The sequence below is a fragment of the Danio aesculapii genome, chromosome 18, assembly GCF_903798145.1.
Source record: "Danio aesculapii chromosome 18, fDanAes4.1, whole genome shotgun sequence".
Classification (NCBI taxonomy): domain Eukaryota; kingdom Metazoa; phylum Chordata; class Actinopteri; order Cypriniformes; family Danionidae; genus Danio; species Danio aesculapii.
Genome location: NC_079452.1, coordinates 25,508,506 through 25,531,264, shown reverse-complemented (window position 1 = coordinate 25,531,264; position 22,759 = coordinate 25,508,506). Strand labels below are relative to the sequence as shown.

The following is a 22,759-nucleotide window of genomic DNA, read 5'->3' as shown; positions in this document are numbered from 1 at the left end:
CAATTATGATTAATAAATGATCCTTTTATTTCTTTATTTTATTTGTTTGCCCTCATAGATCACTGACAATTTTTGTACAGTAAACATGCTCTCATATTACAAGTGAGAGATTTTTGAATGAAGGGTGCTTTACTAAAATAATTGAAGGAAACGCACACTGTCTACTATCTATGACTATTTATTGAACATCAACGCTGAACAACTGAAATTAATAAAATAGTTTTAACTAAATGACTTGCACTTTTGGAAACAAAACCAATTATTTTCTATGTTTTTCATATTAAAAGTAGAAAATAAGCAGCATCTCTTCTTAATAAAATAACTCTTATATACCCTGTAAATAATATTTCAAACAGTGCATTTCTTGAATGTTCTGTAAACAAATGATCCTCATGCAAAATAATTTATTGTTGTATTGTCTTAAGTTTGTGGTGAAATGTGAACCATTTTAAGTAATTCACCTGTTTGACTGAGCAATGCAAAATTAAGTGCATTATACTGTTCCTTTTTGTTCATTAGAACTAATTTATTTAACGTTCTTATGTGCAAAACTAATGTTGTGTAATTACCTACAGATCTCCAAAATTATTCTAGATTAAGTGCATGTTGTTCATTAGGATTTCTCCATGCTCTCTAATGGAATTAAGCTGTAACGGTCACTGTAATGTGTGTGACAGAGGCTCATCTACAGTTTCAGTCTACATTTTTGTGAAAATGTAAAATACGTTGCTCTGGGTACATTCCATTGCATGTTTGAAATGGCAACTCCACTAGAGGGTGCTGTGTCCATTATTGTGAATCTGAAATGTGTTACAAATGGCCCGTTTCCACTGAGTGGTACAGTTTAGTACGCTTTTATGGCCGTTTCCACTGTCAAAAGGCATACTGTACTGTACCACTTTTCCAGCACCCTTTCGAAAGGTACCGAAGACTAGAAAGGGTAACAAAAGGCGGAGCTACACGTGCAGCTGAACGCCATTGGTTACAGAGATGCATCATTCGCTTGCGCACTAAGCCAGAATGAAAACAGAGGAAGCGCCATGTTTTAAATACAAAGCCGAGACATTACATCGTAATATTATGTACATAAAATAACGAGCCATGGTCGACCTGAGCTCAAACAAACCTTGTCGTCGTCTTGATGAACAGCCACAAAGCCAATAAGATCAAAATCTGCTGTGCCCTGTTTTACGAGGCCGTCCAAAAGTGCGAGCGGTTTCACTATGTCCAAAGAGCTTGTGATCACGTCTATATTTGAAATAACAAAATTTTTAACTCATATTAATAACCTGCTCGTGATCATTGAAGCGCTTTGATATCTGATCCAGTCAGAAAGGAACAAACGTGAGAATGAAGTGCGAAAAATAAATAAAATAAAATAAAAAACAAGGAAAAATCGGAAAAAACTGCAGCAAATGATGCGTCTGCAACCTAAAACATGAACAAACTGCCATGTTAGACTATTATCATCACCTTTTGGACTATTATGAACTCAGAATGACTGAATTACTTTCTAACAAGAGGCTACATGTGCTGCTGAAGATTAAAGACGCAGATGAGAGGTTTGCAAAACGCCAGGCATAAAAGTGTCATTTTTTAAAGAGCCCATATTATAGATGAAATAGGGTCATATTTAGGTTGTAAGGGTCTCCAACAACAGTCTAATATGCATGCAAGGTCAAACAACACTTTGATGGTCTTATAATTTGCATTTATTTTTACCTAATTATCCCAGCGACTCCCATATGAATCGTTCAGCGATTCATTTGTACCCAAACCCGTCCTCAGCGCGAAGCTAATCTGCGCTGATTGGACCAATGACAGGCTGCTGCGATTGGTCGACGACACTGACAGGCTTCAGGGCGAGACAGAGTGAAATGCCCAGCAGATTATCAACAATATAAAAGTAGTCACAGTGCACACACGCTTCATAGTGGATTTTGGCTGCCAGTGGGTGAATGTAAATACAGACGATGGACTAGAAAATACTGACGACTAACTATTTTATCAAGCAAAAAGTCCAAGAACTGGCGAGGATATGTCTTAGCAGTCTACTTGCTCTTTTTACACACACGCACACACAGGGCCAGCGCGTCCAGAATAGAGACGGCGCGGCGGCGACACCTCCCTCCCCCTCCGCGTCCTCAGTTACATCCGCGATTACAACCCTAAAATACAACCCTAACCCCCCCGGTCCTCATTTTACAAACGGGTCCCTTTGATCACCCTTTGCCTAGAGCTTTACCCTATTCAGAGACACACACACACACACACACACACACACACACACACATCAACCTCCTAAGAGGAGACACTCACACAAACGACCGTCCTCAGAGGAGCCACACACACACACATTACACACACACACATAGCTGACTATCCATAAACAAAGCGGCACGCGTCGCGTTTTCAACGTGGCTTTACACGCGATATGAGAATATAAAGAGTTAACCTGATACAGCACACGCGGTTACAAGTAACAAAACACAACTAAATGCATAATTTGCAAGCTAGAGTAAACGAGGCAACAATTTTAATCGCACGTACTTACACTGGTGAAATGGGGGAAGAAACTGATTCATGATCCACTGATCCTTGTTCTGACAGTCTTTACCGATCCTTCCTTTAACAAACTGATGAAGTCTTCTTTGTAAGCAGGTAGTTTCCAGAGGCTCTCGATCTGCTCAAGGCTAGGCTATATGCTAAGGTTTCATCTTTGATTAGACTGTCAATAATCTCCATCTGCACAGCGTGACTTCATTCTACCGATGTCTGTGTGTGTCTCTGTGTGTGTGTGTGTGTGTGACTTTTTTCTGTTAGTGGGCGGAGCCGCAGGTTTCAAATCTCCCGGGCTTGCGCGTGCAACTACTTGTGTTTCGTAGCTGCGTCATCGCGAAACACCTAATAACTCGTTATCAAGACGACTCGTTTGAAGCACTATGAGTCGACTCTTTTATAGATGAATCAATAGTTTTAAACACTGTAAACTTACAGATTTAAGCCTTAGCTGGATATTTCACTTCACTTAGAGCTGTGTGACACACTACATGGAAGGGCATTTTCAAAAAGCCATAATATGGGCTCTTTAAGAAAAGTCTCATGCATTTTTTTTTTTTTTGATGCACCACGTCAAAACCTTCTCCACCAATCAGATTGACACTTTTGTTCAAGTTTTTTTTTGGTTTTGTTTTGAAGTTACAGTAAGCATGCGAGCGCACATTGAAGAAGATGCCCAGAGGTGATATGAGCGTGGAGCTGCTTATTGCACTGGTAAACAATAATCATTTCTTCATCACTGGAGCTGCTACTTGAACCATCCATGCGAGTTCGAATCGCCAGTAACTTTAACAACAAGCTTGCCTACTTTCTGTAGTCGTCTTCAGTATTGCAAGCGGGTGACAGAAGCTTAAAGTTGTGTTGCGCCATCTAATGTCAAGGAGTGATTTTACAAACTCCTCTGCTCAACGACAGTGGAAATCGCTTTGGTTTGAGCTCAGAAAAATGTCTCAAAATGCTGACGTCCCAGTGTGTACGAGCCTTAAGGTGTTCATGGTATTTGATGTTGTGCAAAGAATTTTGTGAAATGAATCATTCATTCTTTGATAGTATGTCTTTAAATATCATTAGTGTGAAAAGAAACTGAAGTAGTTGTTGTCATACTGCCCCTTTGTGTTCATTTTACCTACAAACTACAGTCAAATGTATGAAAAAAGCACAAAACACAGTGATATAGGCTGCACAATATATGGTTTCAGCATCTTTGCAGGATGTGCAATGTCAAGTTGGGATTATAATTAACCGGAAACCACAGTTCAAAACACACATGAAGTTTAATTCTAATATAGTAAATGTTTTAATAAAAATCATCTATTCATCGCGCTTAAATAGATGCATAAACATTTTTAGTTAATTCACCCGTCAAATTCACGTCATAGGCAGGGCTTCTGTCTGTCCGGTGACTCTAGCTTCGATGCTAAATGGCTAACATGAATTTTACTGAGAGAGAAGCTGTTTATGTGCTTTAGGAAGGCTGAAAAATAGCATAGAGTCATCTGGCGCCATGGCTGAGTCCACTAGATCCTTTCAGAGGTGCACCCAGCTCTGTGAGTTTATCAACACCTCCAGAAACCATACCTGGATGACTGAGGCTTTTGTCCGGTGTCAGCAAGAGTATTTTCCCCTGGGACACCAACAACAGGCGCTACGTCATAATCACACCCCTACAAGAGAAAGCTCCTGATTGGTTAATGCAGCACTGTCCACTGAAGTTCAGATTTTTCAACTCAAGCGATTCTTGTGATACGCAAGTCAAATGCACAAAACACTCAACTCACACTGCTTCATTTGCACGAATCGCGTCATTGGAACCACCTCATTTGTGCGTATCGCACCACAGGGTGTCTATTTGCGCTTCATCTGCCTCTAGTGTGAACGCAGTATAAGAATTTAAGCGAATGTAAAACATTTAATAATAATAATAATATATTTTATTTATAACACGCTTTTCTAAAACCCAAAGCGCTAACAGGAAAGTAAAAACAACAAAGCACAGTAAAATGATAAGAAAATACAGTAAAAACACAGTAAGAATAAAAGATATCACAAATTAAAAACAGTCCTAAAAAGATGAGTTTTAAGTAGCTTTTTAAAAGCGTCCAATGATCCAGCAATACTAATGTTAGTGGGAAGAGCATTCCACAGTTTGGCGCACGGAAAGAGAACGCCCTACCTCCCATGGTGTGGCGTTTGCAGCGAGGCTGAAATGGCGTAGGACCAGAGGCAGAGCGTAGACAGCGAGAGGTAGAGGAAATGGATATCAGGTCACAAATGTTACCTGAAGCAGAACCATGAAACGCTTTATATGTTAAAATCAATGTCTTAAAATCAATAGACTTGACGGGCAGCCAGTGAAGCTGTTGGAGTATAGGAGTGATGTGAGACTGAGACGATGTATGTGTCAACACCAGCCTGATCTCACGAGAAAACGTATTTTACGTTTTGTCAGTTTAGTACGAATTCAGTTGTATGAAATTGTACGATTTTAAAAAGGAGGCGTGGCACCTAACCCCACCCCTAAACCCAACCGTCATTGGGGGATGAGCAAATCGTACGAAAATGTACGAATTAGATCATACGAATTAGCCACTAAATCAAAAAGTTACGAATTGCCGTGAGATTGTGTTGGTCAACACACGTACTGCAGAATTTTGAGTGTATTGTGAAATCTTGAGAGAATTAGCTGGTAACCCTCCGAACAGAGAATTGCAAAAATCCAAGCAAGACGTGATAAAAGCATGGACGAGTCTTTCAGCATCAGGCCTCGAGAGGAAAGGACGTAAGCGGGCTATATTTCGAAGATGATAAAAGGCCGTTTTAGTTACATGTTTAAAATGAGGCTTCAGACTAAGCTGGATTACGCACCTGCGGAGATGGTGATAAGACAGACCCGTCAACCGTTAACTCAAATTCACTACACCTCTTGATGTAAGGAGTGCCAACCAATAAAATCCAACACAATCTCACGGCAATTCGTAACCTTTTGATTTAGTGGCTAATTCGTATGAATTCGTACGATCTAATTCGTACATTTTCGTACGAATTGCTCAACCCCCAATGACGGTTGGGTTTAGGGGTGGGGTTAAGGTGCCACGCCTCCTTTTTAAAATCGTATAATTTCGTACGACTCAACTCGTACGCATTAGCCACTAAACTGACAAAACGCAAAATACTTAGGTTTTCTCGTGAGATCAGGCTGTAAAATCTCTCGCACTAATGTTGTTCAATGTTTTTAGGGCGACTTTAATGAAAGGTTTTAATCCACTTCAAATGTTCACTTTGGTACATTTGATTATTTAATTTCTGTACCTCAATACAGTTAGACTCTTCAGAAAAACACAAGCATTGATTTATATTTGTATCTTTGATCTGTTGTATTGATTTTGGTTTGTAATTTATTTATTATGCTTCATGCAAATTCACTCCACATCAATGCAAAATGATGAATTCCCCCAAAATGGTTTAAATAGTCCTGTGAAATTATTTTAATAATGCAATATACATCACAGAAAAACAAAATATTGCGATGTCAGCGCATCCCTAATGTCGACTGAAGCACATATGTCCAGTGAGTCTGTGTTGAAGGTTTCAGATGTGCTGTTTACTGATCAATGCTAGTGAAGCTGACTGAGGTTAAATAAAGATCTTTTATACTGAAGAGCTTTTGTGCTGTGATTCACAATGCAGGAAGTTCCATAACTGATGGTGATCAGCAGCAGGAAGGAAGTGCTTTGTTTGGTCACAGGGTTTCGTCAATGAATACTGTGGTGTTGCTAAAGGAAAGCACTTGACGTGTGAGGAGTCAGGCTTTATTGTCTGGAGCATTGTATAATATTGAATCTTGTTTTGTTTAAATATCGAGTCAGGACAGGAAGTTACTGAGTGCATGTGTTCTGAGAGCAAACGGCGCTCTAATCAAATCTGAAGTCCATTTCCTACTCTAAAGTATTGTATTTGTTTTATTAAGTCATTATTTCGTTAGTTTTCTCAGACTACTATAAATCTAACCCTTCACTATATTGCATTACTTATGTTTTTATTATTCATTTAAGTGATTCTGATACATTCACACTTGTGGAGCATTTGATTCATCCTTTCTTTACCAGATTTAGTTTTATTCTTGCCTAAAAAAAACATTAAATAATTGTAAATAATAATAGAAATATTGTACAGTAAGAGGTGGTTTCAAGTAAGGGCATGGGGTAATCCTGAGGGTAATGTAATTATCAGGTTACCAGGGTTTCCACGGAGTCTTAAAGTATAATATTTAATAATCAAAATGTAAGGCCTTAAAAAGTCTTAAATTGGCTGTTCTAGGGTCTTGGATATTTTTGCACAGGTCTTATTTTTCCGGTGTCCATTCTTTTTTGTTGCTGTTGCGTGGTTTTTGTGTTGTTGTAGTTCTGTATTTCACTAGTCCAGTTGTAATTTGCGGTATTACAACTACAAATGAGACCAACATGCAATAGCCAATCAGCTTTCATGTTATTGAACTCCGTGCGTGCGGCGAATGTGACATCGTCGCTGTGTTTGCGGAGGTTTGATTTGGGTGCGCTCGACATGATTTCGGCTGGCGGAGCGACTCCAGCGAACAGGTTCGCACGGCACCGCGTTTGATTTGAGTTGAATATGAAACACTTTGAAGAGATTTTGTCTGAAACAGGTGTGACTGTACACATCTTTTTTTATGATCCTGCCCATGCGTGATCATAGAGATAACCAGATGATCAATAATTCTTGGCTAGAAAGTGCAACAGCTGTTGGAAATGAGGAAAGTTTTTGGAAAGGTTTGTTAAAACAAAAAAAAAAAAAAGAGGCCATGGCAAAAGTGGAGACCCAGGTGGCTTTAATATTACAGAATATGTTTCTCCACCATTCATAGGTTTTACACTGATGGATATATTACAGTTTTGAATTGAAGACAATTTACAAGTTACAAACTAAAATTAAGGAACAAATTATGTCTTATTCGCCCACCTTTGAAATTTTCCTTCCTTTTTAAATATTTCCCAAATGATGTTTAACAGCAAGGAAATGTTCACAGTATGTCTGATAATATTTTTTCTTCTGGAGAAAGTCTTATTTGTTTTATTTCGGCTAGAATAAAAGCAGTTTTTAATTTTTAAACCCATTTTAAGATCAATATTATTAGCCCCTTTAAGCTAAATTTGTTTTCGATAGTCTACAGAACAAACCATCATTATACAATAACTTGCCTAATTACCCTAACCTGCCTAGTTAACCTAATTAACCTAGTTAAGCCTTTAAATGACACTTTAAGCTGTATAGAAGTGTCTTGAAGAATATCTAGTCTAATATTATTTACTGTCATCATGACAAAGAGAAAATAAATCAGTTATTAGAGATGAGTTATTAAAACTATTATGTGCAGAAATGTGTTGAAGAAATCTGCTCTCCACTAATCAGAAATTAGGGGGAAAAAAATAAACAGGGGGGCTAATAATTCTGACTTCAACTGTAACTGGAAAGGAATATATAAACCTATCAGTTTACAATAAACTTGATGCCCAATTTCTAGGCTTATTGGTGATAATGGTCAGGAATGTTGGACCATTATTGCCCTTTTAGCTCATAAGTAGAGTACAGAAACTAGCCAGACAGTACTGTGTGATTTGTTGAGTGGGTAAAATAAAAATAAAACAAAAACATCAGTATTTTTAGCAAGTGTACTTCTTTGTTTTTATTCTTGCCATAATAAAAAATATAATTGTAGAGCAACCCAAGTTCAGTTGCTGTTTAATATTTAACTTTAATAGGTAGAACTGTCCGAGATATGAAGAAAAGCAAGTGATGCATCATTTAGATTTTAAAAAATTTTTATTAAAAAAATCTTGATTAAAAAAAAAATAATAATAAAAAAAATTAAAAATCTTTATAATAAATTATAAAAATAATAAAAAACAATTATCTTGAATGATATTAATGATATGTTGTAGTTCCAGAAACGTTCTGCTTACTCTGTTTGATCTGTCTGATTTTACTGTCTGTTTCTTTTGACCGCCCCCTGTCATTTGAAAGAATATCTCCATGGCGAACGTGTCAAGTATAAAAGCTGTTTCGTGAGGTGCGCAATGTGGCGCCAGGTGAAAGTATAAATCAGCCTTAAGATGTTTGTTTGTTTGTTTTCTGTAGTTCAATGGTGCATCTAACCTGTCTGCAGTACTGTTCAATTTGAAAACATTTATTTGACCCCTAATTTTGTGATTTTACTCTTTGTGTATGCGTGTTTTTGATGTTGTGATATAGGTCTTAAATTTAATACTTAATGGTCTTAAAAATAAAATTGACATTATGATATCTGCGGAAACCCTGGTTACTGTTGTTTCTTGTTAGTGAGTGCAGATGCAAATAGCATGCTTATTTCCTGAAAATGCACATTCGAGAGTAAAGTACTGGGCTTGAAATGGGAGGCAGTATTTTTAACTACACTGTTCCAATTTACTATGACCTTTTATGTGAAGCTGCTTTGACACAATCTACATTGTAGAAGCGCTATACAAATAAAGGTGAATTGAAATTAATTGAATGGATAAAATGTACTTTTATTACCTTTTAATAGTGTGCGAATAACACATTTTGTTTTATAGTGAAAAACCCAATACTATAGTCTTAATAATAGATTAAAATTTATATATTTAAGCTTGAATTGTTTTATTAGAACCAAATTTTTTTATTGATTTGCATAATCATTACATAAATGAATGATGAAAAAATATTGGCATTTTTCTAGAGTGGTTATATCGTAAGAGGCTGTAAGGCTCAACTACATTGCATATTTTTGTGTGGCCTAAAATCTTAAATCAGTGTCACGTGATCAAGATCACTACATGAATAAATGGTCCAAATGAATTTCTCAAGGGCAGGGCCAGACAGAATCTTGAGTTTTGTCAATAAAAACAATTTGGATTTATGCAGAATGATTCTGAGAGTATAGTATTATACATTCATTCATTAATTTTTTTTTTTCATCTTAGTCCCTAAGCTCACCACAGCGGAATGAACCGCCAACTTATCCAGCATATGTTTTACGCAGCGGATGCCCTTTCAGCTGCAACCCACCACTGGGAAACATCCATACTCATTCACTCACATACACTATGAACAATTTAGCTTACCCACTTCATCTATACCACATGTGTTTGGACTGTGGGGGAAACCAGAGCACTCGGAGGAAACCCACACTAACTTGGGGAGAACATGCAAACTCCACACAGAAATGCCAACTGACCCAGCCGAGGCTCGAACCAGTGACCTTCCTGCTGTGAGGTGATCGTGCTACCCACTGCGCCACCATGAAGCCCTAGTATTAAACAATACTATAAAATGTATAGTATAAAAAATTTAACTTTTTTACTTAAGTTTACAATGCAAATCCAATTTAGATCGCTCATTTGGTAAACAAAGTAAGTCTCTCATATGAAATCAGCGGGAGTCAAGATGAGGAAAATTACAACAGCCAATGAGAGTCAGAATTTCTTGGGATTTTCACTTGTTCACACACTGTAAAAATCTATTAGTTGACTACTTAAAGCAGGGGTGTCCAAACTCGGTCCTGGAGGGCCGGTGTCCTGCAGATTTTAGCTACAAACTTGCCTCAACACACCTGCACGGATGTTTCTAGAAAGGCTAGTAAGTGCTTGATTAGCTAGCCCAGGTGTGTCTGATTGGGGTTGGAACTAAACTTTGCAGGACACCGACCCTCCAGGACCGAGTTTGGACATGCCTGACTTAAAGGGCACATAGTTGACCTTTTTTTTCTGATTTAATATTAATATTATGGTTGTTCTGAGTGTGCCAGTTTAGGTTCAGTTTAAAACACAATTCAGATTGTTTTATTATAATGTGTTAAAGTGTCATGTTGGGGGCGTGTCCACAGCTCGCTGATTTAGGGGTGTGTTGCTTCACATGTAAATTAGTTTCGGCTTCCCGCCCAACGTAACAAGGGGGCGGGGCCATGAGCTCACCCGCTCTGCGTTTGCAACACGGACAGGCAGACTGAGAGAAGGAGCAGCATTCAGTCGTACATGTACGGCTCGGACACAGACCAAGCAGAGAGTACAAAATCATTTGTGTCTTTGTACAGTTTTACAGCCAACTGTGTGCTAGTTTCAAGTGCCGAGCTTGTACACAGAAACTAATAACCACGCACACTGAATTAACTTTGACTGAGGCACCGGATGCGCCGCTCGAAGCCGCGACACGGCACACCAGACACTCTCTGTGGCGCAGCAGAAACATGAAGTGTCCCGAATCGTCACGCCACGCATTTTTGAATTCTAAACATAGGTTTCTGCAGCGGTCCGCGGTGCCCAGCCGTCGACTTGAGTGTACCCTGATAGAAACCGATGTTTAGAATTATAAAACGCATGCTAGTTAAGATCACAGGGAGCTTCTGGGATCGCGAGAAATGCAAACGGCTGAAGTATAAGGTAGACTCAATGAGAAGTACACATGTTTGCAAACCTACCTAAAGATACAACCAATAATTCCGATTAGAGCGATAATGTGGAGAATATTGATCTTGTGTTGAGCCCAATGAGCCTTGCATCTAAAAATAGAGCTAGCGTGTTCCTTTAGTGATATCGCTTCGACTCGTGCTGAAAATGGCGGACGTGAATCAACAAACTGAGGATATGATGACGCGCCTGTCAATCAATATTGGTGGGCGGGGGGACCGCTCTCCTACGTAAAGTTGCGGTCGATCTGAAAACCGCTCCAATTGGTCCACCGTTTTTATGTTGTTAAATTGAAAAAAAAAGCACTGGGTGTGTTTATATCAGCCCAATATGACGCTCTATACACCATACATGCACATATGTCTGTCCAAACAGCTTGAAAAGTAGATTTTTCACCATAGGTGCCCTTTAAGAAGAGAGTAAACTCATTGCCTTGTCAATAAACAAACTATGTGCATAATTATAAGAGTTAAGTCAATGAGTTTACTGACTTAAGTTTAATGAACTTGTTGCTTTTAAGGCAATGTTTTTTTTTTTTTATTAAATAAGTAAAATAACTAATCGCTTTTTACAGCGTGTTGTTTTTATGTCTGCACCTTTTTTAGAACAAATTTGAACAAATTAGATCTGAAAAATATATTTTACCTGTTCATTTCAGTATCATTACACAAATATATGATTTAAAAACATAGTTAATCAAAAAATAGCATCTTGGGTAATGTTATATCGGAGGACATATCGGTATTACATTACTCAACTACAATATCACATATTTTTCATGTATCACAGCTCTAATATTTACTAAAAGACAAAAAAATATTACTTTGGAATATGTATTGTGCATAAATCACATAAACATTTGCATATTCAATAATATTACTGCAGTTAATATAAAATCTGATTAAATGTATATTTTATTTACACATTTCCGCAAGTAAATACATAAATATACTGAATGATGGGCTAAAAAATCCCCAATTTTCTTTTCCTACATTTGGGCAAGATGGCAGTGACCTCAAATCAAATATAAAGCCAATCTGCCAGGAGAAAAAAAAAAGTCTGGAGCTCATTTGAGGTCAAAAAACAACATGAAGATTCAGTCACAGCCGGCTTCTGCTCACTTCTGCATGAACTGACCCTTTACCTTGGCTTTCATCATGCATTGAGCACGGGGTTAATAGTGCGGTCTTGAAGCTCTTGTTTTTGTGCTGTTAATCCATCACAGTCGGAGAAGCCAAACCTGGACACAAGGAATCATTAGGGGTTAATTTGGTCTGATCAATTAATTCCACCTCTGCTGCTCGTCTCTTTATCTTAGTCTGTCTTTCTCGCGCACATCCTTTTATTCATCCCGCATAGCCAACCGCACGTCTCCCAAAAGGGACTTACCTTCACGTCAGAAAATAAGAAGGAAGTCATCTCTCGCTGGTTTATTTTCTCTCGCTCTTTTCCTTCAGATCTGGATGAATTCATTAAAGCAAAGTGGAGCAGCTTTGGAATACAGAATGCACATTAGAGTTTGATGTTTTCTGCAGGTACAGACTCGGAGAGCCTGTGGTTTAGTGATGCTTTCCTCCATAAAATGTTGTTTTGTCACACTCGTGTGGTGTTTTCTTCATCCGGCCTTCACATGTTTGGTTTTATTCCAGCAGAAATGTCTGTGCCGTGGCGAATCTGTCTGATGTTGTACAGTAAGAGGCGTTCTGTTGAGCTGTTTTCAGCGATCAGACTGACTAAATCAAGCTGTGACATGATCAATGCATTTTGGCCTTTGTATTAATAATATTTTAGATAACATATCAATATTCTAACCTCTAGCATTGGTACGTTTTTTAATAATTCAAATTTAAACTGATTTAGTGCTGTCAAACAATTAATCGTATGCAAAATAAATATGTATGTACTGTGCTTGTGTGTGTACATATTGGAGAATCTTTATTTATATCTATATATAAAATATTTAAAACCTGTGTATTAATTCTATATTAAAGGTGCAATAAGTGATCTGCTGTGCAAAGCCACACCTCCTGAAATCCCAAACGCGCACACTAAAGATGACAGTAGACAGCCCACTAGATCATGTCATCATGGTTTCCGCTACATTCTTCCATGGTGGGGCACCATGCCAAATTCATCCCGCCACGGCTACATTACAGCTTCTCATTCAAAACATTTGATTTTTTTAATAGCGGGTGATAATCCAACACAATCTCACGGCAATTCGTAACTTTTTGATTTAGCGGCTAATTCGTACGAATTCGTATGATCTAATTTGTACAATTTAGTACGATTTGCTTATCTCCCAATGAGGGTTGGGTTTAGGGGTGGGGTTAGGTGCCACGCCTCCTTTTTAAAATCGTACAATTTCGTACGACTGAACTCGTACGAATTCATACGAATTAGCCACTAAACTGTCAAAACGTAAAATACTTACGTTTTCTCGTGAGATCAGGCTGGATAATCGCACCAAAGCGTATTAAAGGGTAAGTGAATTATAACAGCGTGAACTTTTCTGTAGCCGACCGTAGTAGTGCTGTGCGTCATTTGTTTAACCCTTTAAGGTTACGTGCTGACTGACTGGCTGACTGGCAGGTGCGTGATGCGTGAGACCCAGCAAACACGACGTAAAGCCGTTTCACTTTACTTCAGGATGCATTAATGGCGCTCTGTAGGTCTATTGGAGACATTCATAAATATTCCAAGCAACTCTAATAAATGTCGGAGACATACTGGTTACATAAACGCACTAAATCACACTTCAGCAGCGCACAGATCTTCTTGTTGCCAGATGATGCTGACTGCTTCCAGCCCAAAAGCTGTCGAGATCACAAGCGTTTATACACTGTTCTAAGCATATGATTGCGAAGAACGGGGGCTATGGCATCTCTTTGGGAGATCAAAACGGGTCACACCAGGGCTGGCGGGCACGCCGTTGCAAAACTGCCCAAATTTTCACTACCCGCCTATGTCACTTTTTACCCGCAAAAATAAATTCAAAACCGCCCAATCTGGCAACACTGTCTGCGCTTGAGCAGCGCGTATTTGAGGGCGCGCATGAAGCTTTGTGCACGGGCAGAGGAAATCGGCGCGCAAGCAAAGAGATTCGCATGCTGTAGGCTATTACATGAATGCGATCTCAACTCGAATACTGCTCTCACGACATTTGTCATTGAAATAACACTACAGGTAGTTGGTAGATCTGTGTAAAAAGGACTGTCGCCACAGCTGGAAAAAATCCTAGAGGAAACACTGATGTCATTATACTTTATTACACTACAATTCTGAACGAAGAACTGTATAATACCTAGAACGTATTTAGTTGTGTAGCAGCAGTCATAATGTGCAATATTTCATGCATACAAGGATTGCTGGTCTCACTCTCTCCCACGCTGTCCTAAAGCGACTACTGTATGCTGGCGGCATGCAGGAGTTACACTTATCACTAAGCCATACTTGCATGCTATTTCAGACTGAATATTCAGAGTAGCGGTGAACAATATAGGGAGCACGTCAAAGGCTGTCATTGATCAACAATGACCCAATGTGAATATAAAAGCAGCTTCAGCTCAGTAAGGCTAGGCAGAATAGCGCTATTTACTGATGTTTTGTTGTTAAATTAAATATAAATCTACATTATCGATGCTGTAAAAGCACCTTTATGGAACTGAAAATAGCCACATCAATCTTTCACTGGGAGATTTGAGTGGCTGAACAACACTTCTGTGCATATAACCCATTCATAACAACACAATCTACATCAGCTTTACGTGACTAAAAGAGTTTTAAGACAGAACATTACCTGTCTAACAGAAATACTTCAGTCATGGTGTCGTCCTTCCTCCAGCGTGCAAAACTCACTCCAATATTGATTCAGGAGTTTAAACAGTTTTGATTCAGCATTTGATTTAACTGCTGTCACTCGTGTCCATGTGACCGCGGCCTACGTGAACTCGCATTGGCGGATCTGCGCAGTTGTACAATTCTTCATTTGCTGAGTGACAGTTTGGGTTACTTATTAGAATTATGGGAATTATCGACCCGACAAGTTTTAATTGGATGAACATTTTTACTAACATTTTCTGAACTTAAAAATACATTTAAATACATTTAGATCATTTACTTGAATCATTACTATTGGAATGTAAAGAAACTTTCAATCAGAACAACAAAATATGTTTCTGAAGATGATCACCTACTGCACCTTTAATATATTTGTTAATAATGAAAATAAACTATTGATAGTTTTTGTAAAGTAATAATCATTAAATCTGGAACAAAATGCTTAAGATAAAGTATGATTGCTTTTATATCCTTCTTGTTGAGTTTGTTCACTTTTAAAATGTTATTCACAGTTACTCACTTTGGATTAGGCCTGCAAAGTATTGGAAAACATTTGATATTGCACTGCTTAGGCATGGGATGGTATAAGATTCTGACGGTATGATAACCTTGGGTGAAAATATCACTGTTTCACAGTTATCACTGCTCTAAAATATATTCTTTTTAAATGTATAATTGGTCGAGATATAATGTATATATATTATTTTGAGAAACATTTAAAATATTTTGGAGCAGTAAACATGTCAGGCTAAATATTTCTAATAATTGATTGACTTCTGCTGTCTTCATTAGTTTTAAAAACACAGATTTCTTTCCAATTTAAAACCTTTTCTGCTGGAGATACTGTTGTCCTAAAAAAACAAACATAAAAGTAAATGATAAAATCTTACATATACCTTAGAAACGGTATTATAGAAAATTTTGACTGTTTTAAAACCTTGACTTTTCCAAACCGCGGTATACATATACGGTATACACCGCGGTTATTGTCCCATGCCTAGCACTGCGATATGAATACAGTTTTACAAGATAGTTTAAATAGCACTATTTGACGGTTTTCTGGGTAGTCTAACAGCATTCAGGTACAAAAATTGAATAATCACAATGCAATAATGCTTTTCTTTTTGCGTTGTCTTGTTTCTAGTCCAAATATCTAAATATTCTCAGATCAAGTACAAATATTGATTTGTTTTTACCTTCGGTCAAATTTAAGAGTTTTTACTTTAAAGAGCCCATATTATGGCTTTTTGAAAATGCCCTTCCATGTAGTGTGTCACACAGCTCTAAGTGAAGTGAAATATCCAGCTAAGGCTTAAATCTGTAAGTGTACAGTGTTTAAAACTATTGATTCATCTATAAAAGAGTCGACTCATAGTGCTTCAAACGAGTCGTCTTGATAACGAGTTATTAGGTGTTTCGCGATGACGCAGCTACGAAACACAAGTAGTTGCACGCGCAAGCCCGGGAGATTTGAAACCTGCGGCCCCGCCCACTAACAGAAAAAAGTCACACACACACAGAGACACACACAGACACCGGTAGAATGAAGTCACGCTGTGCAGATGGAGATTATTGACAGTCTACCCAAAGATGAAACATCAGCATTATAGCCTAGCCTTGAGCAGATCGAGAGCCTCTGGAAACTACCTGCTTACAAAGAAGACTTCATCAGTTTGTTAAAGGAAGGATCGGTAAAGACTTTCAGAACAAGGATCAGTGGATCATGAATCAGTTTCTTCCCCCATTTCACCAGTGTAAGTACGTGCGATTAAAATTGTTGCCTCGTTTACTCTAGCTTGCAAATTATGCATTTAGTTGTGTTTTGTTACTTGTAACCGCGTGTGCTGTATCAGGTTAACTCTTTATATTCTCATATCGCGTGTAAAGCTACGTTGAAAACGCGACGCGTGCCGCTTTGTTTATGGATAGTCAGCTATGTGTGTGTGTGTAATGTGTGTGTGTGTGGCTCCTCTGAGGACGGTCGTTTGTGTGAGTGTCTCCTCTTAGGAGGTTGATGTGTGTGTGTCTCTGAATAGGGTAAAGCTCTAGGCAAAGGGTGATCAAAGGGACCCGTTTGTAAAGTGAGGACTTTAGGGGGTGTCGCGGTTGAAATCTTTGGGTTGTAATCGCGGATGTAACTGAGGACGCGGAGGGGGAGGGAGGTGTCGCCGCCGCGCCGTCTCTATTCTGGACGCGCTGGCCCTGTGTGTGCGTGTGTGTAAAAAGAGCAAGTAGACTGCTAGGACATATCCTCGCCAGTTCTTGGACTTTTTGCTTGATAAAATAGTTAGTCGTCAGTATTTTCTAGTCCATCGTCTGTATTTACATTCACCCACTGGCAGCCAAAATCCACTATGAAGCGTGTGTACACTGTGACTACTTTTATATTGTTGATAATCTGCTGGGCATTTCACTCTGTCTCGCCCTGAAGCCTGTCAGTGTCGTCGACCAATCGCAGCAGCCTTTCATTGGTCCAATCAGCGCAGATTAGCTTCGCGCTGAGGACGGGTTTGGGTACAAATGAATCGCTGAACGATTCATATGGGAGTCGCTGGGATAACTAGGTAAAAATAAATGCATATTATAAGACCATCAAAGTGTTGTTTGACCTTGCATGCATATTAGACTGTTGTTGGAGACCCTTACAACCTAAATATGACCCTATTTCATCTATAATATGGGCTCTTTAATCAAGCAAAACTATCTGTAAAACTATCTTGTTTTCACTTTGAAATGTAGATATTTGGACTAGAAACAACACAAAAAGTCAAAATATGTTTATTTTTGCATATATTGTATAAATTCCATATAAATGCTGTAATTAAATGCAATTCTGTAGCTCCTGGTCAACTATAACTCAAACTCAACTTTGCGATATGACTATTGTGAATGTACACAGTGTGATATTGATGCTGAAACGATACATCTTGCAGCCCTACTATGGATACTTTACTAAAATAAATCTCACACGCTCAAAATAAAGTTGCTTCATAGACACCTGATAAACAACTTCTGAGTTAAATGTTACTGTCTACGGCATAAAAGAACATGCTGACAATTTCAGTTTGTACATAGAATTGTATGTACGTAATGCACAGTTTTTAAATATTTTTTTATATAAGTGTTTACTTGATTTGTATACGATTGTGGCATCTACACATCTGAATATTCTAATAATATCAAATATTTTTTATTTTTATTCTTATTATAATCATTGCATTATTATTATTATTATTATTATTATTATTATTATTATTATTATTATTACTAGTATTTATTATTTTTTTTTTAAGATTTATTTTTGGCCATTTTGCCTTTATTAGATAGGATAGTATTTTTAGGACAGGAAGCGAAATTGGAGAGAGAGAGGGGGGTAGGGTAGGAAAATGTCCTCGAGCCAGGATTCGAACTCGCGACACCCTGATGTGCTACTGCACCATATGTCGACGCGCTAACCACTAGGCTATTGCGCCGACTATTACTAGTATTTTTGATAGATTTCCCAGAGCGCAGATTTAGCCATCAAGTTCAGGTCTTCACATTTTTCTCCATTTTTTTTTTTTTTTTTTTTTTTACCGCTAATTTTTATAAAATCGTACCTTTTATTCTACATATTTTGTTGTGGTGTCGTTGAATATTCTTTATTAAATCGGAAACCTGTCATGTGCTCAAATTACAGTGGCCTGATAAAATCATGTTGACTTTAGGAGCATTTAGAAACAGTTTGTTGTTATAAACCATGCACGTTTAGGACCTTGCATTTTTAGGAGATTCTAGTTTAATTGGTTTGTAGGACAGGAGAGATTGTTAGATGAGCTGAAGCTCTTGTACTGGATGATCATGTACTACCACACACACACACACACACACTCGACTCCAGCTCAAATGACAGTGTCTGATCCTCTCCCCGGGTTTTGATTGCACTTGATTGTTGGCTGCGTTTCTCTATTGATTTGTTTGGGTCTTGCTGGTTTGCTCTTGTGTCCCACGCCTGATTTATTTGCGAATGAGACAAGATGGACTGACCACATTTACCTGCTCACACAAGTAATAAGACATTAGCTAGCCATTATCACGATATTATACAACTACAGGGTGCATACTTCCCATTAACATATGACCACCCACATTTGCATAATACCTATTCAATATTCATCAGCCCTGATGAAAGATGGCATTGGCTATGAAGTAGTTAGTCAGTCACAGAGATTACTTACTTTCTTGTTGTTTTCAAAGTGTTGGTATGGGAATATCTGTGTTTTTAAAAAGATTTCATTAATTTAGATCGACTTGTGTGATCAAGTCCTTTTCTATGCAATGCATGAGCATAAATATAATAAATTACAATGATATATAAACACAACAGAGCAAGGATAGCTGAAATAAACAGTGCTTGATGGGTTTTCTGCAGTCTAACAGTATTCAAGTGCAGAATTTGAACAATCAAATGTGAAATAACATGAACAAAATGTAATAATCTAATCCTGTGATGTGACCATAGCGGATATGTGCATTGCAATATCGACGCTCAAATTATATATTCTTTATATCAAGATTATGATCATAGCGTCTTGTTAAAGCATACTGCAGAAGAAGCAGCGGCTCTGAAAGTGACCGAATGCCCCCGCTGGTGCTCTAATTCACTGAAGGTAAAGTGGGAATTATCGAGTGTCCTGGATGGACTGAAAGTGGGGTAATCAAAAAGGCCACCAATATCAGGAGCACGCAGCACAGCGGATTATTACAACACAATTTATTTAATGGAGGGATAGGGATGTGCCGCTGATGGAGGCGCAGAGTGATTGAAATAATGCCGTGGCTGTGACCTGGGCTCACTTACAGAGAGGTTACTGAATGGAGACACGCCAACATCGCCCGCTAATGCTTTGTGTTTTGCCACCGCCGCTGTCCTTCACAGAGCATTTCCCAGCACTCCTGTTTCACTGGGTTATTATATCAGCATTAAAAGGCATTCTTATTCTAGTGTAATGTGGATGGAGGGTTATTAGTTGGACTAGGTATAAGATTCTGACGGTATGATGGTAAAACTATCCCGGTATTGTGATCACTGCTCTAAAATATGTTCTTTTTAAATGTCTGGGTAAAAAAACAACAACTTTTTTCCCCCATTGAACACAATATATTTAATTTTTAAGAAATATTTTGAAACTGCAAACATGTTGGGCTAAATTAAAATAAATCATTGACGTCTGCTGTCTTCATTACTTTCAAAAACACAGATTTCTGTACAGCTTGAAAAGGCATCTTTTAGAAAAGACATCTTTCTTTTCTAGGGATGCAATAGTTCTTGGTAAAATCCATATCATCCTGTTGTTCTCCCATGGTTCAGTGCACCCTGTGGTTCAGAATATGCATAATTAATATCGATTTGTTAATAAAAACAACTGCAACAAAGCAGTTCCGCCTTTGTACGCTTCCAATTCAAATCTTTTCCATCCATTGCATATGCGAAGATCTGTCCAATCACCTCTTAGTATGACAATCTGTTGTTGACATTACGTTTCCTCCCATGTCGGTGTGTGTGTGTGTGGAGTTTCTGTCGGTTTCAGCATGGCAAGTGAAGGAGATAAAGCGCAAATGTGCAGGTGAGGCCAAATCACAGCGCATTGCTGTCAGTGTTTTAACAGACACTCGATATAAATTCAGACAGACACACAAATACATAATGAATGCTGTTTTTTTGTTGTTGTTTGTGCAAAGATAGCCTAGATCAGTGGTCACTAACAGGCGAATCGAGGTCCGTGTCCAGCCCCAGAAGCGTCTGGAGCTGGGTCTATTCTACGCAAGCTATGATGACTTTCTTGATAGTTTAGCGCGGATGTATACCTGACCGGTGAGCCGTCTGACAAACAAGTGCCCATCTGAATCAAATCATTAGGATGTTTGACTTTAACTGCAGTTTGGCAGTTTCACTTTAACTCATGAACATTTCATTCATGCTATCGTGGGGTATTAGACGCAAATAAGGAGCAAGGACTGGTGAGAGTGTTATAGAATGTAATAACGCTCGCCAAACGGATAGAAAATAAACTTCCGCATTTCGCGGTGTGTGTGTGTGTGTGTGTTTGTGCGTGTTTTGTGTGTGTGTGTGTTTTATGTGTGGTCCTTTACTGACAGCCGCCTGTGTTTTGGATCTTGTCGGAAAATATGGCGCAAAGTCCTACATGACGGTAATAGTTTGATTGCAGTGTTTACTTTAGTTATGTTTACCACTAATATCTGGATACTCCATGTCTTAATTTCATTTCTGTTCAGTTATGACTTTAGTCGCATTAAGGTCATCAAAAATCGCTGTTTACATGGTGACTCTTAATCAGAGTATTGTTTTAGTCTTATTAAAATTGTATTAAAGTATTGTTGCCCATGTAAACATTCTTATTGAACATCATTTATTTTCATCACCAATTATCAGAGTAGATCAGTTACTCAAGCAGTTTGAGATGAATTTTGGAAACAGGAGATGAGCCCCTGGTCTAATTATCCGCCTGGCTCGAGAAACCCATTCTCAAAGACTTATTATTTGGATAGCACACATATTCTGAATGCCAGAATTCAAATGAGCCATTTTAATTTAGATTAATTTCAAATTAATCTAGATTAAAAAAAATTATCTATGCCCACCTATAATATATATATATATATATATATATATATATATATATATATATATATATATATATATATATATATATATATATATATACTCTGTAAACCCTAGAGATGGTTGTGCGTGAGAATCCCAGTAGATCAGCAGTTTCTGAAATACTCAGACCAGCCTGTCTGCCACCAACAACCATTCAAAGTCACTTAAATCCCCTTTTCTCCCCATTCTGATGCTCAGTTTGAACTGCAGCAGATCGTCTTGACCCTATCCACATGCCTAAATGCATTGAGTTGCTGCCATGTGATTGGCTGATTAGAAATTTGCGTTAACAAGCAGTTGGACAGGTGTACCTATTAAAGTGGCCGGTGAGTGTATATTATTATGAAAACAAAAATAAGTTGTAATAAGTAGATAAAGTTTTAAATCCTACAGCAAATATTTCTTAGTGTCTGTGCACATGATGCTGGAATAAGAATGTATTGAAGTGAGATATGGGTGCTGATACTGTAAAAGGACATCAAATGACAGCGGTTATCAAATGTGGAAAAAGTCTATCATTCATAAAGCATGCGTTGTATGAGCTTAAAAAGGAGAGGATATCAGTTATAAGCAATGAGTTATTAAAACTATATGATGTTAAAAAATGGGTTGAAAAAATCTCTCCATTAAACAGAAATTGGGGTTAAAAATAGCAGTAGCCTAGCTGTACATTGTGGTTTTGTTTGCTAACAGTAACAGCACTGATGTAATGCTTTGAGAGTTTCGATGTGACGGTAACCGAGCCATTAGTCTACAAAGGAGCAGCGCTGGTGTTTTTCTTTTTCACATTATATTTCATCTTTCTCTTCAAATCTGCTCTGACACAACACCAATTTACAGCCTCGACAAGAGGACACATGGTAGCTGTCAGCATTTCTGAAAGAACAAAACACCTCCAGCGTCTGTTCCTCATATCTGTGACAGCCTTCATTTCTTGCACATGCATTTAAGTGATGTTTTCGACCGAGGAGAATTGGAAGTGAATATTTTGTGGTTGTGTGTTCGGATTGGAAGTATTGACGCGTGTGTTTTTGGTTGTCTGGAATTTTATTCAATTTCTTTAGCACCTGAACAGACAACTAGAATAGTGTAAATATACTAGAGGATAAAACTGGAGTGATCTGGTCTTACTTTCTAGACCTGATAAGAACACTGGCAGCTGCATTCTGCACTAAACTGAAGTTTATTATTAGAGGATGCTGGGCAACCAGCGAAACAG

At 38.1% G+C, this 22,759-nt stretch overlaps 1 protein-coding gene across 1 annotated transcript in view; it reads left to right on the top strand.

The window, feature by feature from the left end:
* Positions 1-3,209: 3,209 nt before the first annotated feature.
* The window catches only part of hcn4 (hyperpolarization activated cyclic nucleotide-gated potassium channel 4), a 168,937-nt gene continuing 149,387 nt past the window's right edge, over positions 3,210-22,759 (top strand). Inside the window, exon 1 of the mRNA XM_056478009.1 lies at positions 3,210-3,241. Coding sequence (XP_056333984.1) covers positions 3,210-3,241 — 32 coding nt within the window. The remainder of the gene's footprint in view (positions 3,242-22,759) is intronic.